The sequence below is a fragment of the Diplotaxodon limnothrissa genome, linkage group LG5, assembly GCF_057381915.1.
Source record: "Diplotaxodon limnothrissa isolate DT_005_m linkage group LG5, D_limnothrissa_male_GT1.1, whole genome shotgun sequence".
NCBI classification, from domain to species: Eukaryota; Metazoa; Chordata; class Actinopteri; order Cichliformes; family Cichlidae; genus Diplotaxodon; species Diplotaxodon limnothrissa.
The window spans coordinates 40,197,969-40,212,676 of NC_140600.1; the positions used below are offsets into that span (position 1 = coordinate 40,197,969).

The window sequence follows — 14,708 nt, forward strand, 5'->3', positions numbered from 1 at the left end:
TGATGAACCTGCAGAGCATCAGCCACAGACTGTATGCAATGAATGGAGACACTCTGATGTCACCAACTAGTATTTTAAAACCTCAACGTTAGTATTTTAGCTAACGTAATATCATGTTTAATGGAGCCAGAAGGTTCATCACTGCCTCAAACACCTTTAACGCCTTGCTTTTTCACACCTTGCATTTCATTTCTCTGCAGATAAAAGGTTTTTTAGGGTCTGCTAAGTCATCAGGTTAGCAAGCAACATCAATAGACTGCATGCTTCCCTCACACAAACACAGACACCATGTAAAAATATAAAATCCTAGAAGGAGGTCACACTTTTTGGACGATCTGTTAATACAACTAGCCCCACAGCAGCCATATCATTGGTCAGATAATTAAAAATCCTCTAAAAGGCTCCACAAACACGTTCGCTGACTCCAGTTAGTTGAGGTGAAGCCTAGCAGACAGCTAGCAGCTATGACCGCCTGTGTCACCATTCACCTCTTAGTCAGAGAGGCCACGCCCCTAATGATGTTATGAAGAGGGAAAATCTCCATAGAGACCAAAATGGTTTTTGTACCAGGTTGTAAACATGTTTATTTCTGCTGTAAAGTTTTAACACGGGAGTCTATGGGGACTGACTCACTGCTGGAGCCACCCCCGAGTGGCCTTTAGCGGAACTGCAGCTGTTGGAGTTTCCACACAGGCTCTGGTTTTCAGCCCCAAACTTCACAGCTTTGTGGAAACCAGGCATTTGAACATTTTCTACAGTACTTTCTCGTTAATTTCACTCAGTTTTCCTGTTTGGCCTCACTCACGTACCTCGAGGATTACAGTGCAGATGAGTTTAACACACTGGATGATGGCGTCCTGGCTCCCTGATATCGTCACTTCTCTCTCTGTGGAGTTGGGGAGGAGGTCACCTGCCACCTGAACCTGCGCACCTGTCGTCTGTACACACAAAGAAACACACACAGCAGTGATTCTGTACCCTAAAAATATAAGCAGAGAGAATGCTGTCAGATGCTACATGAGGCCCCAAAAAGTGTTTTTTGACAACTCAGAAGGTCACGTGTCAGATTGTATATTAATAGACATGAAGTTCACGCACTCAAAGTTAAGCAAAGACTATTCAAAGTGGTAGTTTCAGGATATTTAGTAAGAAAGCCAAAGCGAAATGAATAAAAGTTTCAGCGCTTGTGGAATTCAGATCTAGTAAAGCGCTGTACAAATACAGGCCATTTACCATTTTCCCTTAATTAGCTGGCTCATGCTGCGGCGGATGCTGTCAGATGTGCGACCCAACATTCACACTGAAGCCTTTGTGAAGTTTTCAAGGTCTTGTTTCACACTGTGTGTGTTCACATTATTGCACAAGGTTTCAGTCTGACAAGCATCCAGTCGGGGTCAAAGTTAGTATCTAAATATGGGAGCTCATGTTTGAGTCTTCCTGTCTGCTGGATTGATGTTTATGACCTTTGAGTCAAACTTGCACAGAAGCCAGTCACGGTATACTAAAATAACATTCATTTGCATTCTCTCCACTGTGCCCAGGTTGTAAACAGAGCTGCCCATTAAAGCCTGTTACAAACAGGGTCTGCTCTGTCAGACAAGCCCAAGCAGCTTCTGCTCAGTAAAATGCAGATTAACTTTCTGCTGGTTAAATCTCAAACAGACTATTAGAGACAGCGAGTCAGTTCCACGCCGGTGCTGGGTTTATATCCTAAATTAAACAGGACAAGACTCAACAGCTCCCTCTCTCTGACATCTGGGGTCATGGGTGACAGACTGAACGGGGCTTTTAGAGCTCAAAAATGTAAATTTTACTCGGTAAACATTTTTGTTAAGGATATCTTTATCATCAGATGTAGTTTTGTTTTTTGTATCTTCACAAGTTTTGATTAGAATAAAATAGCGTTCTGTGAGTAGAGCACCACGAACAACTTTCAGGCATTCACCATTTCATTGGAGATAATTTATCTGAATTTATCTTGCCAAAGGATATTAGCCAATCAGACTGCAGCAGACAGGGACAGAACCACCAACCTCCTGACTGCAGCCACAAAACTTTCATGGCTCTGTTCTGCGTCATCAGACGCTTCACAGTTCGTGTAAATGACACCGGACCTGATGTGAGGCACCAACCAAGCCCTTCATCTCACTACAGGACTTGGAGAGTCAAACCTTCTCTGGCATGAACATCAGCACAGAAACTGCAGGCTGGGAGCTTCACAGTGGGTTTCCATGGCCAGCAGCTCCTGTAGGCCTCATGTGTCGGTGGCCCAGCACTTATGCTCCCACAGTGTGTATGGATTTTTAAAAATCTAAAATAAAGTGTGTATTTTTTTTTCCAGAAGCAGGAGCCAATATTTAAGTCGTTTAGGTCTTTCACTCTTGTTCATCGAGCACTAGCTAATCAGCAGTTAATCAGCAGTAACTCATATCTGGTTTGATGTCTTCTTGGAAAGTGGAAAACGTTCCTGCAATGCCCGATTTTACGACAGAGACTTCATCTTGTCGAGCGGCTCACCTCTCTGATCTCCTTGATCTTAGACCCGCCTTTGCCGATGAGGGAACCGCACTGGCTCGCTGGGATGACCAACCGTAAAGTGACGGGAGGCTTGCTGGTCACCGTGCCGTTGGCTACCAAGGCCGTCAGGTCCTGAGATTAAGAGAAAAGAAACAGATGGATTTAGTCGTTAAAGGGCTCGAGGTATTTCCGTTCGATGGATACATCCATCAGTGTGCCTGGAGAACAGCATGCAGCTGCTGAGCTGCCTTCCACCGTCTGTCAGCGCGAGCCCTTTAACATCTGAGCTGTAGGAAAACAAAGCTCTTATTAAACAAACAGTATTTCTAATGTTTGCTTTTGAGCGTAGAATGAATGCAGCCCATTGGATATGCATACCAAAACATGTAAGCAAACAAAGATGATCAGAGATGAACCTTTTTATCCTTCCTAACCACGTCTCAGTCCTCGTATTGATTTATTTCTAAAGAGCTGGATTTCAGGAGTTAAGCTTTGGAACAGACGAGGCTGTTATGGCAGTTAGATCAGAGCTGGAGCTCCAGTTTCACTCAGCTTTTCATGACATCTGGTAATCCCAAAAATACATTTTCTGTTTCTTCCCAGTGTTGGGATTCAAGTCAGATAAAAACTAAAAACAACAGAAGTTGAGCTTTAAAAGGAATGACCCCCCCCCCCCCCCCCCCCAAAAAAAAAAAACAAACACCACTAAACATGTTTCTTGTCATTAAAAATATAAAAAGAAGCTTGACACACAAAAATAATCACTACTGAAACTTGTAGTGTTGAATAAATGAGACAGTGTTACTTCAGACTGGCTCTGCAGCTCTGTGGATAAACCCACATCAGCTGATCCCTCAGTGGCCTGAACCTGCTTTCTGCAAGCCACTTTGCAACCCACCTCCAGCACACCACTACTTCCACATCCAAAAATCTATTTAGTTACTTAGAAAATGAACAGATGTAAATTAAAATGATATGCCATGATTACTGAAGTACATTAAAGGTAATCTGTGGATTGCGTTGTCACAGCTGTAGTGGCACAGTACGTGAGATGCACTTCTGCATAGCACACATTTTTATGTAAGAGGCCATTTGCAAACAGAAGGCTCCTGACTGTTACGTTAGGACAGCACTGAACTCGCTCTCCAGTAGTTAAAGGAATGACGATTACCAAAACCTGAGGCTAAAGCAGCTTCAGAAAAATATTCAAGTCCAATGCAACCAAGATCTGCAATGAGACAAACGCTGGCAGCTCATGAAAGAAAAAACTGATTGTGATTTTCATCAGGAGGGGCTCAGAGTAGAGCTGCTACACCTACGGGCATCTGTGCGTCTCCTGAACTGCTTCCTCTGTGACTTAGACCATGATGAGTGGATGGATGGACCATGTGATAAATGCCCTAGTCATTCCTGTTTCAGATGACCCCGTATATCGTCATATCATGGCGAAATTAATCGTGAATTTAGTTGCTGCACTTGGTTATATGATAACCTTCCTGCTGTGTACCTACAGTGTCGGTCGGCTTGCTGATGTTAGCCCGTGGCTAGCTGTGGTCTCAGGCTTGTAAAGGAACACTGTGCCTCTAAGAGTTGCAACTATTCTCTTCAAACTGGCTCCAGTACAAACAACCAGGTGGTGCCAAACCTCTGCACAGTCTGTCTCCATGTAAGTGTATTATTTGCTTCTTTTGCAGCACAGACCAGCAAACCAAATTAATCTAATTTATGTAACTAAAAAAAAAAAAGTCTATTACTGGACATTTTTTAATGCTCATAATAAATATTTGCATTTAATGTCTGTGAGCTCAGTCTGTGAAAGGTTAGCGCTGATTGGAAAGACAACTTCCACACTTGTCTGTTGTGCCTTTAATTCCGATGCAGATCACAGACTATATTTGCCCTGGTCAAACGTCTCTGTCTCCCCCTCTCTGCCACCGACTCCCCTCTCCGACTTTGACTTTCTCTGTTTATACTTCTGCCTTCCACACACACACACACACACACACACACACACACACACACACACACACACACACAGAGCGCTCTCTACTCCCAGTCAAGGTCCGTGAAGTTTGATGAATAGGCGGCATTCAAGTCGGGATAATAGCAGATCACGTTCCGTACGCTCTGATTGGTTTGGTTTCATTTCATCAAAAGCCAGCAGACGTTTAAAAGTGGGCTTTCTTTTCAACACAGTAACCACATTTTGTAAAAGAATTGCTACATTATCATTGGAAAAATTACTTCTTGTAACCCAGATTGTCAAACACAGGCTGGAAATTCTGTAGCTAATAAATTACAGTTCAGCTGAATCACTGCTGGTTTCCACTAGAGAAGCTAATAGGATTCCTTCCCAAGGTCTCCAGCCTCGAAATACATCCTAGAAACATATGCAATCACACGCAACAGTTAAACAAGAAAATGTAAAGCTATAAATAAAGTCGTTCTAAAACAAGCTGCTGGAAGTTATTCACTGAGATGGATTTGCACATTTTGTAAAGGTCACGATTTGATCTGACTGCTGATTTGAAGACAATTTTACTCAAAATGAGCAAAACATTTCTTTTTGTCTTTTAATTGACGTGTTTATAAGCTCGACTAATCTTTCAGATGATTTGTTTCATCCAGCGTCCGATGAATGCGCTTCGTCCGCGTTTGCTTCATCTTTCCAGAAGCTCTCATGTGTGCGTTTGAAGACTTCCCAGAAATATTTGAATCTTTCTGCCAATCACAGTGAAGCAGTGCACCTCTAGGCTCTGTGCTTTCTGTATATATCTGGTATATTGTTATTATAATGGTTGCACTTGGCAGGCTTTACACAGTCTGACCGGCCTGATGTGGATGTGAGTGTAAGCTCCTGATTTCCAGTCCTCTGCTCAGACTTCAGTTGTGAAATCAAAATATTATCACATTAAAAAAGTTAAAGCGCATCTGGGTGGTGCCTCAGGTCTCCTTTAAATAAATGAAAGTAAAACATATAGAGCTCGTGTGGGGTGAAAATCTTGACAGTTTGCACTCCAGAACCAGACCATATCTGTTAGAATAACACAAGTCATCTCCATCTGTGAAGCCTGCATGTAGCACATGCACCGATAACGCTGCCTGGTACAACTATGACTACAATCGATGCTGCACTCTTTAGCTCCTCTCTTGCATCAGATGCAGCTGAGGTTTTTGGAACAGGTCCAGTAATATCACTGACTTGTTGCTATGACTTGTTATTCCATCTTACCCAGAGTTATTGTATTTCCATATTCACCCAGCCTTATAGTGAATTCATCGGCCCCGGGGTCTCCACTCTGCTCTTACACTTCTGCAGCTGCTTCTGACAAAATCTGATGATGTTCTTTCAGGTGGAAATTAAGAAGCAGCCCGGGGCGACTCTGGCAGGCTTATTCGGAAATAGCCGAATTCTGTCAAGGCAGCAGACCACGTGTCGTCTAAAACACCGCACTGTGCAAAACTCTTGAGCCAGACGCAGACAATTCAGTTGAAATCAAACAGAAGCTGCAAAAAACCGTGTAGATCAGTAAAGGAGCGAGTAAATCTGACAGCTCAGGTGCGAGGCCAGGATTTATCCAGATAGAGCAGCGTTCATTACAAACAAGTCTGTCCTGTAAGTGTGGAGTCCACCCGTCACAGACGACCACCAAACTTTCTTTACTGTCAGATCCTGACCGATCCACTGTGGAAATGTGCTAATGGTTTTTTTCCCTGCATGCAAAGCTGCAGGTATTTATTCAAGAAAAGGAAAGTTTGTGACTCACAGCCACCTGTGGACAACAAACAAAAGGTTTCTGCAAACGCCTGAATTACATCCAGGGACGGGAAATGTTCTTTTCTACCTGAGCACACAAAACACTTTATACAGCTTACCTCATTCATACTATTTCAATGTATTTATTTACTTATTATTTTTTCATACAAGCACTTTTTCTATGCTTTTTTTTTTATCTAAGACTCACGCACATTTATACCCCGATGGATGCATCAGAGAGCAACTTGGGGTCAGCATCTTGCTTTAGGATATGTGGCGTGCACTCTTAGGAGATGACCTGATCTGCCTCCTGAACCAGACCGTGTGGCGGTGGCAGATTTCTGTGCTGTTTCGCTCCGTTTTCTTTGATGGCCCGAACATATCTGAGCAGTTCTTACTACACCTGCTCGCCCCTCGGCAGCCCCTGCCCGCTGCCCTCTTTGGTGAAGTCAGACTCTGATTATCTCTGGGCACAGTTGGTGGCTTCCCACAGTTGGAGGCGGCGACTCTGTTGTGTTTTGTACAGTTGGTAGGTGAGCTGCCATCTTTGTCTTTTATTAATGAGAAGAAGCAGTGTTCAGGAAACAGGTTCAAATATTTTATTTTTCACAAGACTAAATACTTTTAACAGGTTAGAAAAGCTTTTACATCAGCTCATGACAACATTATGTTTGTTCTAATGTCAGGAAGTAATTATCTGTCATTTGTATTGAATCTGACTCTTTGAATGAAAGTCCAGGACAGTCTCAGGAGTGTTTCCCGCTCACCCATCCAGCCCTGAACTTCACAACTCTTCCACCTCCTAAACTGCTGTTAGAAAGGCTTCACTCATTCACTCACTTTTTAATTGCATCTCCTCTTTTCAGCAGCTCTTCCCAACTTTCTCCCCCTTTTCTCATTACATACTATCTCTGCGTATGGCAGCTTAAATCCTCCTTTTCTCTCTGTATTGCTCCTCCATCCTTTACCAAATCTCCCTCCGTCCCCTCGTTCTGTATGACTCTCCCTCTCCGACTTTAATTAACTCAGGTAATAAATAGCAGTCCAAATCACCTGGTCCTAATACGATTGGTTCAATCAATTAAGGCCGAGCTGCACTCGGAGCCTCGTTGCATGTGAAATGTAAATAACAGAGCGCCGTCTTGTCTGGGCTGCCCATCAGATGAACGTGGTCTGAATGAAATCACTCCAATCCCTCCTCTGCAGGAACACATATTTATTTATATCATCAAAAATCTCTTACAGAAGCCTTCGCTGCCTCTTCTCCTCCTTCTGTGCGCGCTCTCGCATGCAGAGCTGGTAATTGACAGCCAGCTCTGCATGCAGAAAGTGGTTCATGAAGCAGAAATGGGGTAAGGCACCAACGGTTTTGGTTATTTTGGACACATGTTCCTTAAACCAGGAGGTTTTTCTTTGGAGATGAAGTTTGTTGTTCTTCCTGTTTGTCCTGATGCTCAGTGTAAAGGAGATGGTTTTTTAAATCCCTCCCTGATGTGTTTCATGAAGCTGAATTTCTGCGCTACATTTTTAGCCACATTTTAAAACAAATTGCAGTAGAAGGTTTCACATCCATAAACAAGTTCTAATAGTTCTCTCTGATTATATTTGTCCTCCATCCTCAACTCTTCCATCTGTCCATCATCACAGACGTTCTTGTCATGGTCCTGGATCTTGGACTGAGGGTTTTTGAGTTTGGGGACTTGTTAAAGTAAACTCTTGACTGATGCTTATATTGTTAACTCCTTGGATTTTCCTTCGTATTTTTCCTTAACAATGAGCCTTTAGTTCCAAGTTCGGTTTCTCTGTGTTCGTTGTTGTGTGACTCTCTATCTGCCTCTGGTTTGGATGTTCTGGACTTTATCCTCACAGGAGCCAGGACCCCTCAGTGCCTTGCTTATGGGTTCTGGCTCCTGTGACTCTTGTCAGAATGATACAACCAGCAATGGACCCAGCGCTCAGTAAGACTTTTGAATGGCGGTGGATGGCTCTCTCCTTTTTAAAGAGGACCGTTGAACTGAAGCCATGGCTCACCCCTGAGCGTGAGCCCATCTTCAGGCAAACTCGCCTGCCCATATGTGGCACGTTGTGGTCCTGGGGTCCCATGGCTCCTGGGCACCACATCCTCAGGTAAGTTTGGAGCCATTCGACTGCTGCAATGCATACTATATCCTCCAAATCATCACCCACTCCTAAGAGGAAGCACGGTCCCTGTAGATGCTGTTAATCACCGCCTCTGCAGTCACGTTTGATGGAGACATCAATGTTCGCCACCCTAGCCAGCTGCACATCAGTTCTCCTTGGCTGACACCTTCATTCCTGTCTTTAGGATGAAGGTCGCAGAGACCCAGCCTGTCTCTCCACCCAGGGATGACTCAGGCCACCAGGGGCCTCACCAGGGACTTGGGGGATACCGCCTGCTCCTTTAGAGGTGCTTCTCCCTGAACCTGAGCTAATTACAGGTCAGCTTCCCTGCACTTCACAACCCTGAGCCACCAGATCCTGTTCTTTGTGAACTAGCACCGCCAAATCCAAGCCCAGGAGCCCCGTGCAGCCTAAACATATTGCTTGGGATGGGCCCCATCTGGACCATCTGCCATCGACTAAGCTTCCCGAGGGGTCCCATGTCCTTCACTATCGGTGACCGCCTGCGAGGCCTCCGTCTCCACTGTTGCCTTTCCCCCTCTTAGGCTACCAGGTAGGCTCTGCCTCCTTGGCCACTGGTCCTCTACCTCCTCCACTATCCCATCTGGTCACCAGAGGCATCTTGCCTTCATCACCTTGTTTTCCAGTTCCATCTCCATTCCTGGGCAGCGTTTCCTGCTCCAGCCCCTTTCTCAGTACCATCTCTCAGCTCTGCCCCACCCCCTTCCCTGCTCTATGGACTCTCCTCCTCATTGGTTTTAATTTTCTATTTGTTTTTTACTTTTTAAAATCCTCTCTGCTCTTCTTTCTAATGCTGTGTTAATTTATCCGCACGTCTATAACGTTCATTTCTCTTTTCAGCATTTTTTAGCAATGGCATCTCACATTTAATATCCCAGTTTAACTACACACACGTCCATCAGCCATTCTAATTTTCTTTTACGTTCACATTCCTTTAATTTCTCTCTGTTCTGTGTTAGCAGAGGTGCACACACATCTGCCTGAGGTGGTTCAACGCAATCTTGTGATATCAGGCTGCACGGCTATGAAATACAGACCATCTTTCAGTATGAAATGGTTACACAACGAGCCCACTGAACCAAATGCTGTTTGTGTGTACACATGGGCAAGAAATCAACATTTTTCTGTCAGTTTTTTGTCTATAAACATCTCAGCGCATTAGTATCATGGGATATATCATATAATGTTGTAAGGGAACAGGAACAAAGCACTGGCACCCTGCAGCTTTGATCTGCTTTCTGGAAAAAACAAACCTTAAGTGCATTTTGGGTAAACTTTCAAGAGTCGGATCACTGAGGCAGCTGCTCAGAACAAATGATAGCATATGGTCTCATTACACCTACCGTTTGATACCAGGCTCATCTTCCTGCTGTGTGAAAACATATTTTTGAATTGAAGGAACTCTTCCCAAAGATCCAGAAATAACTAAGACATCCTCTATCCTGAGGTCAGGCCTAACCACTTCCTGCCTGCTCAGGCCTGGGTGATGAAGCCTGGTTTTTGGTCTCAGTTTGAAGCCCAGCCCTCCAGCATCATATTGTCCCTACGGCAGAGATGCTGCACGCCATGGGAAACACTCATCCCCTCAGAATGATGCTGGAGGCAGCGGGATGCCGTGTTAGGTAACAACCGTCCCAGACACACACCTGAACCTGTGCAGGTCCTAAGACTAAGGCTGTGCATGATCTCCCCGATTACAGCCTTTATTTAATCCCTCGGTGACACTTTTCATGCCTCTTTCTTATATTCTCTGCTTTCCAGCTTCATTAATTCTTCATAGGACCCCCTCCTCCCTCCTCCCTCATCTCTTTATCTCTTCCAATTCTTTTTTAAACCCTCTCTGCCCTCTCTCTCTCACTCCTTCCTCATTTCACAGCTTTTTAAAATCCCTTCAGCGACCCGTCCACCACTCTCTAAATCACCGTCCACTCTCTGCCCCGATCCTCCCCCCCATCCCATCTTGTTATCTTCCATTAGGATTGCTAAGATTTAAATACCATCTGCCTGGATTTAATTTCTCAGCTTGCGTCATGTCTGTCAGACATTTCATTTCTCTGCAGCCAAAACCACTCTGCCGTGAACCGGCACGCGTGCAGCCAAACTCATTTCCTTCGTCTTACACTGTATGCGTGTGTTTAATGGGAAACATTTCTACATTTGTGGCTGAAATATTTTCCCCTGAATTCAGTGCTTTGGTCTCCACTTGTTCTGTGTTTGATTGCACAGCGAGAGCTTGTAACCAATAACCCGACAGCCGGGCGCGGCTTGTTTGTCAGAGTTCGCTCCACATCTACATCAACAAGACGTTTTGCTTTTCTCCTGATGTCATCCACACCTTTGAAAATGCAGAGTAATTACAGACACTTCACTGATTCGGCCGCTTGGCTTAAACAAAATCTGAACACAGCACGACATTTAGCCTGGAGTGTTCCTGTTTCCACTACTTTAAACTCTGATCTTCAGTTAAGAAAAGATTTGATCTTGTGGCTGATTAAAGATGATTGTTCTTAAAATCAGCCAAACCCTGTTTTTAATGCCTTTTACAATTAGTTGTTTTTTTTTTGCCTTCAGGTTGTTTGACCAATGATTAGTCATAAATTATCCATCCATCCATTCATTCGCTTCCGCTTATCCTTTTCAGGGTCGCGGGGGGCGCTGGAGCCTATCCCAGCTGTCATAGGGCGAAAGGCGGGGTACACCCTGGACAGGTCGCCAGTCTGTCGCAGGGCCAACACACAGGGACAGACAACCATTCGCACATTCACACCTAGCAGCAATTTGGATTAATCAATTAACCTATCCCCACAAGCTGCATGTCTTTGGATGGTGGGAGGAAGCCGGAGTACCCGGAGGGAACCCACGCAAACACGGGGAGAACATGCAAACTCCACACAGAAAGACCCCGGCCTGATGGTGGAATTGAACTCAGGACCTTCTTGCTGTGCGGCAACAGTGCTAACCACCGTGCCACCGTGCTGCCTTAGTCATAAATTATGTCCTTAATAATGTTCAAACCCACAGAAATCAGACTGACAAACAACAGAAAATACATTTTATGCTGCAGAGTAATAGTTTGAGACCCATCACCACTTCACCTGCATCCTGTGGGGTTTAACAAACTGACCGGGAAGCCTGGCTCTGTGATTGGACATCACTGTTATCCATCATGGATAATGCTATCACCCTCTATAATGCAATACAGCTGTCAGACAGAGAGGCATCTGGCAGATATCTTCCTCGTCTGCAGGGCCTCTACCTCACAATACGAAGCACCTTCAATCAGCTGTTGCTGCGATTTGTCTGAATAAAACGGAACGTTTTTATTCTTCATTTTTTTGATGTGTATGAACAGCTGTTTCTGCCATCTGACTATATGCAGTGATAAAGACCCAAAAACAGCACGATCAAATAACATACGTGTCTGCGCCAGTTCTTCCTCGTTGATAATCATCATCATCTCATTTAAAGGCCAAAATATTTGTGGATTACATTTTGCAGGCCTCAACTAAAGAAGGTAAATACACAGATGTTTAAAAATGTAATATATGTTTTATGTTTCCTGACTTCACCCACAGAAACATCTTTTATTCTGTTTAATGTGTCGCTGCCGTCACCTCCCTCGGCTGCTGTAACACAGCTAACAGGTCATGTTACAGTTAAATAAAACAGAGAATTTCAACACAAGGTTACCTTACCTTTCTTTTCTGTGTAACCTATTAGCAGTGGTGCTAAAGACGACTCACAGCACAGTACTTCACACCAACATCAAACTACGTCTTTTGCTGCTGGACTGATTGACTGAACCCAGCAGTGGCAGAAATTACATATTATGTTAATACCCGGACATTCATAAATGAGCTTTAAAAGCTCTTTTTGTAAAATCAAATAGACTCATGTAGGATTGGCCTCCCTCGGGGCGGGGAAATGAAAGCGGGGTGGAATGAATGACCTTCATGGACTCTTCTGTTAAAATATCCGACTTTAAAGCCTGGAACAACAAATAATCCTCCATGGATAGTTACTCCTTTATGATAACTCTGAAAGGTGCCAGGTGTGTCACGTGTGCTATGGAGTCACCTTGCTAACAAGCCAGCAAATGTTAGCATGTTAGCACGCCGCCTTTCCATCCAAATACGGTCTTCTAACCCCCAAAACATATCAAGGCGGGAAAATGAGTGGGTGGCATCACAGCTGATACGCCCGATGCTGCACAGTCCGGTTTCACAGCAGCAGCTCTGTCCTTTCAGCTGATATTGCTTTAACACAATATAACGATGCCTTTGAGATGACATCATAGCTGAAGGCTTTAAACTCTTTTTACACTTTAAAAGCACAAGAAACTCACAGGAAAGACTGACCTAAATAAGCCTCTTGTTTTTTTATGTTTGGTGCACAGAGACAGGAGGATGCTGCCATGGCAACGTCTGCCTAACTTAGAACCAACAGTACATCAATAAATGTGAATGTTTCATTTGGTGACGATTAGCAGCAAAGTTTAAATGACAAGATAAGAACTTAAAGTTTGTCAAAGACAAATGGAGCAAACCCGGTAACCATGTCAGAAAACACGTAACTAACTACTGTGTGTGTGTGTGTGTGCATGTGTGTGTGTGTGTGTGTGTGCGTGTGTGCGTGTGTGTGTGTGTGTGTGCATATGGGCTTGTACCAGTGTCTGTGAGGTCAGACAATCCCATTAGACATATCGTATAATAAATGGCTCCCTGCCAGGGAGCAGCCCCAGTGTAGAGGAAGTAAAGGTTACACACTTCAGTCAGAGCTGTGTGTGTGTGTGTGTGTGTGTGTGTGTGTGTGTGTGTCCAGTATCTACCTCCTCCAGTTTGAACGTGATCATGGTGAAGGCCCTGAACACACAGTCTGTCGGCCCTGTGATGGTGATGATCCTCTCTGGACAGGAACCCTCTGAGATGTTGATCCTTGCGCTGCTCTGTAGGTCCAGACAGAGGTGGAGGGGGAAGGGAGGGGGGAGGGAGGGATTGTGGGAAAATGTATTTTTGGGGGTGGGTGTGAGGAGGGGCCAAAAAGAAGGGGAAAGGGGAGGTAAGGAGTGGGAGAAAGGGAATGAGAGGATGATGGGAGGGAGGAGAATTTAGGAAAAACATTGGGAATGAGGGGAGGCAATTGGGCAGCAGAGAGGAGGTGAGTCGTGATGGGGGAGGAGAGGGAGATGGAGGTTAATGGAAAGAGGGTGGGGCAAAACAGAGGAGAGAGAAAACACATTAGTGGGGGGAAGGGACATGTGGGCCAAGACAGAGAAGAGGAGGAGAACCATTTTCGCCACTGCTCCTCGTTCCCTACGGGAGATTCACCTGTGATGCAGGAGAAGAGAGGGATTACAAGAAGGCTGGAAGAGGGAGGACAGGGGGAGGAGCGAGGGGAGGAGGAGGGGAGGCAAGCACATGAGAAGACCAGCGTACAGTAAATTGAAGATTTCTAGGAAAGGGTGGGTAGGAGGAGGAGCAGAGGAGGAAATGAAAAGGGGTGAAGGAGAAGAGGGAGATTTAGATGATTTGATGAGGAAGAGGTGGGAGGAAGGTGAGATTCAAGCCCAGGAAATGGAGAGGAGAGAGTGTGGGTAGAGATTTATTAAAGGTAGAAGAGGAAGGGCAGGAGGTGGAAGAGGAGGACAGGAAAGTGAGGGACAGGATCAAAAGGAGAAGAGAGAGACAAGGCGGTGCAAATATTTGAGGAGAAATAAGAAGAGAAGTTGAAGATATAGAGAAGGTGCAGTAATAACCGTACGGGGGTGGATGGCGAGGGCAGGTGTCAGGAGGAAATTGGAGTGTGAGTTGGGGGAGTATAGATAAACAGAGACGATTAGAATCAGAGCCCGGTGCTGGGTTTGTGGGGGAAGAGGAATCAACGCCCTGAAACCAGAGTAAATTTTTAATGTTCTTCAGAATTAGAAAACTTCCTCTGTGCTCTTAGCTTAGGTCAATATAAAGATCGATGACATGAAAATCTTCACATCTCCATCGCTTCCACCTCAAACTCTTTTCTTGACCCAGCTTCAACAGTTCTTTCCCATATCTTCATGCTGCAGCTCTGTAGTTACAGCTCTGTTCTTCATCTGGACCAACTCCTATTCTGTTCTTCATCCTCTTCATAGCTGACCTCACTTCCTCCTCACTAATCCTCTGCACTTCCTGATTCACTAACTGTTCCCCATCCGTCCATCTTTCTCTTCGCCCATCTCCATCTCCACTCTGCTGCACATCCTTTCCAGCGCGATTTCTCTGCCAATCAGTACAAA

At 44.8% G+C, this 14,708-nt stretch overlaps 1 protein-coding gene across 1 annotated transcript in view; it reads right to left on the minus strand.

Moving 5' to 3' along the window:
• pcbp4 (poly(rC) binding protein 4) overlaps positions 1-14,708 on the minus strand; it is a 75,333-nt gene that overhangs the window by 43,813 nt on the left and 16,812 nt on the right. Inside the window, exons 4-6 of the mRNA XM_085354772.1 lie at positions 13,266-13,382; positions 2,518-2,649; positions 810-938 (exon numbers count right to left, since the gene is read on the minus strand). Coding sequence (XP_085210898.1) covers positions 810-938; positions 2,518-2,649; positions 13,266-13,382 — 378 coding nt within the window. The remainder of the gene's footprint in view (positions 1-809; positions 939-2,517; positions 2,650-13,265; positions 13,383-14,708) is intronic.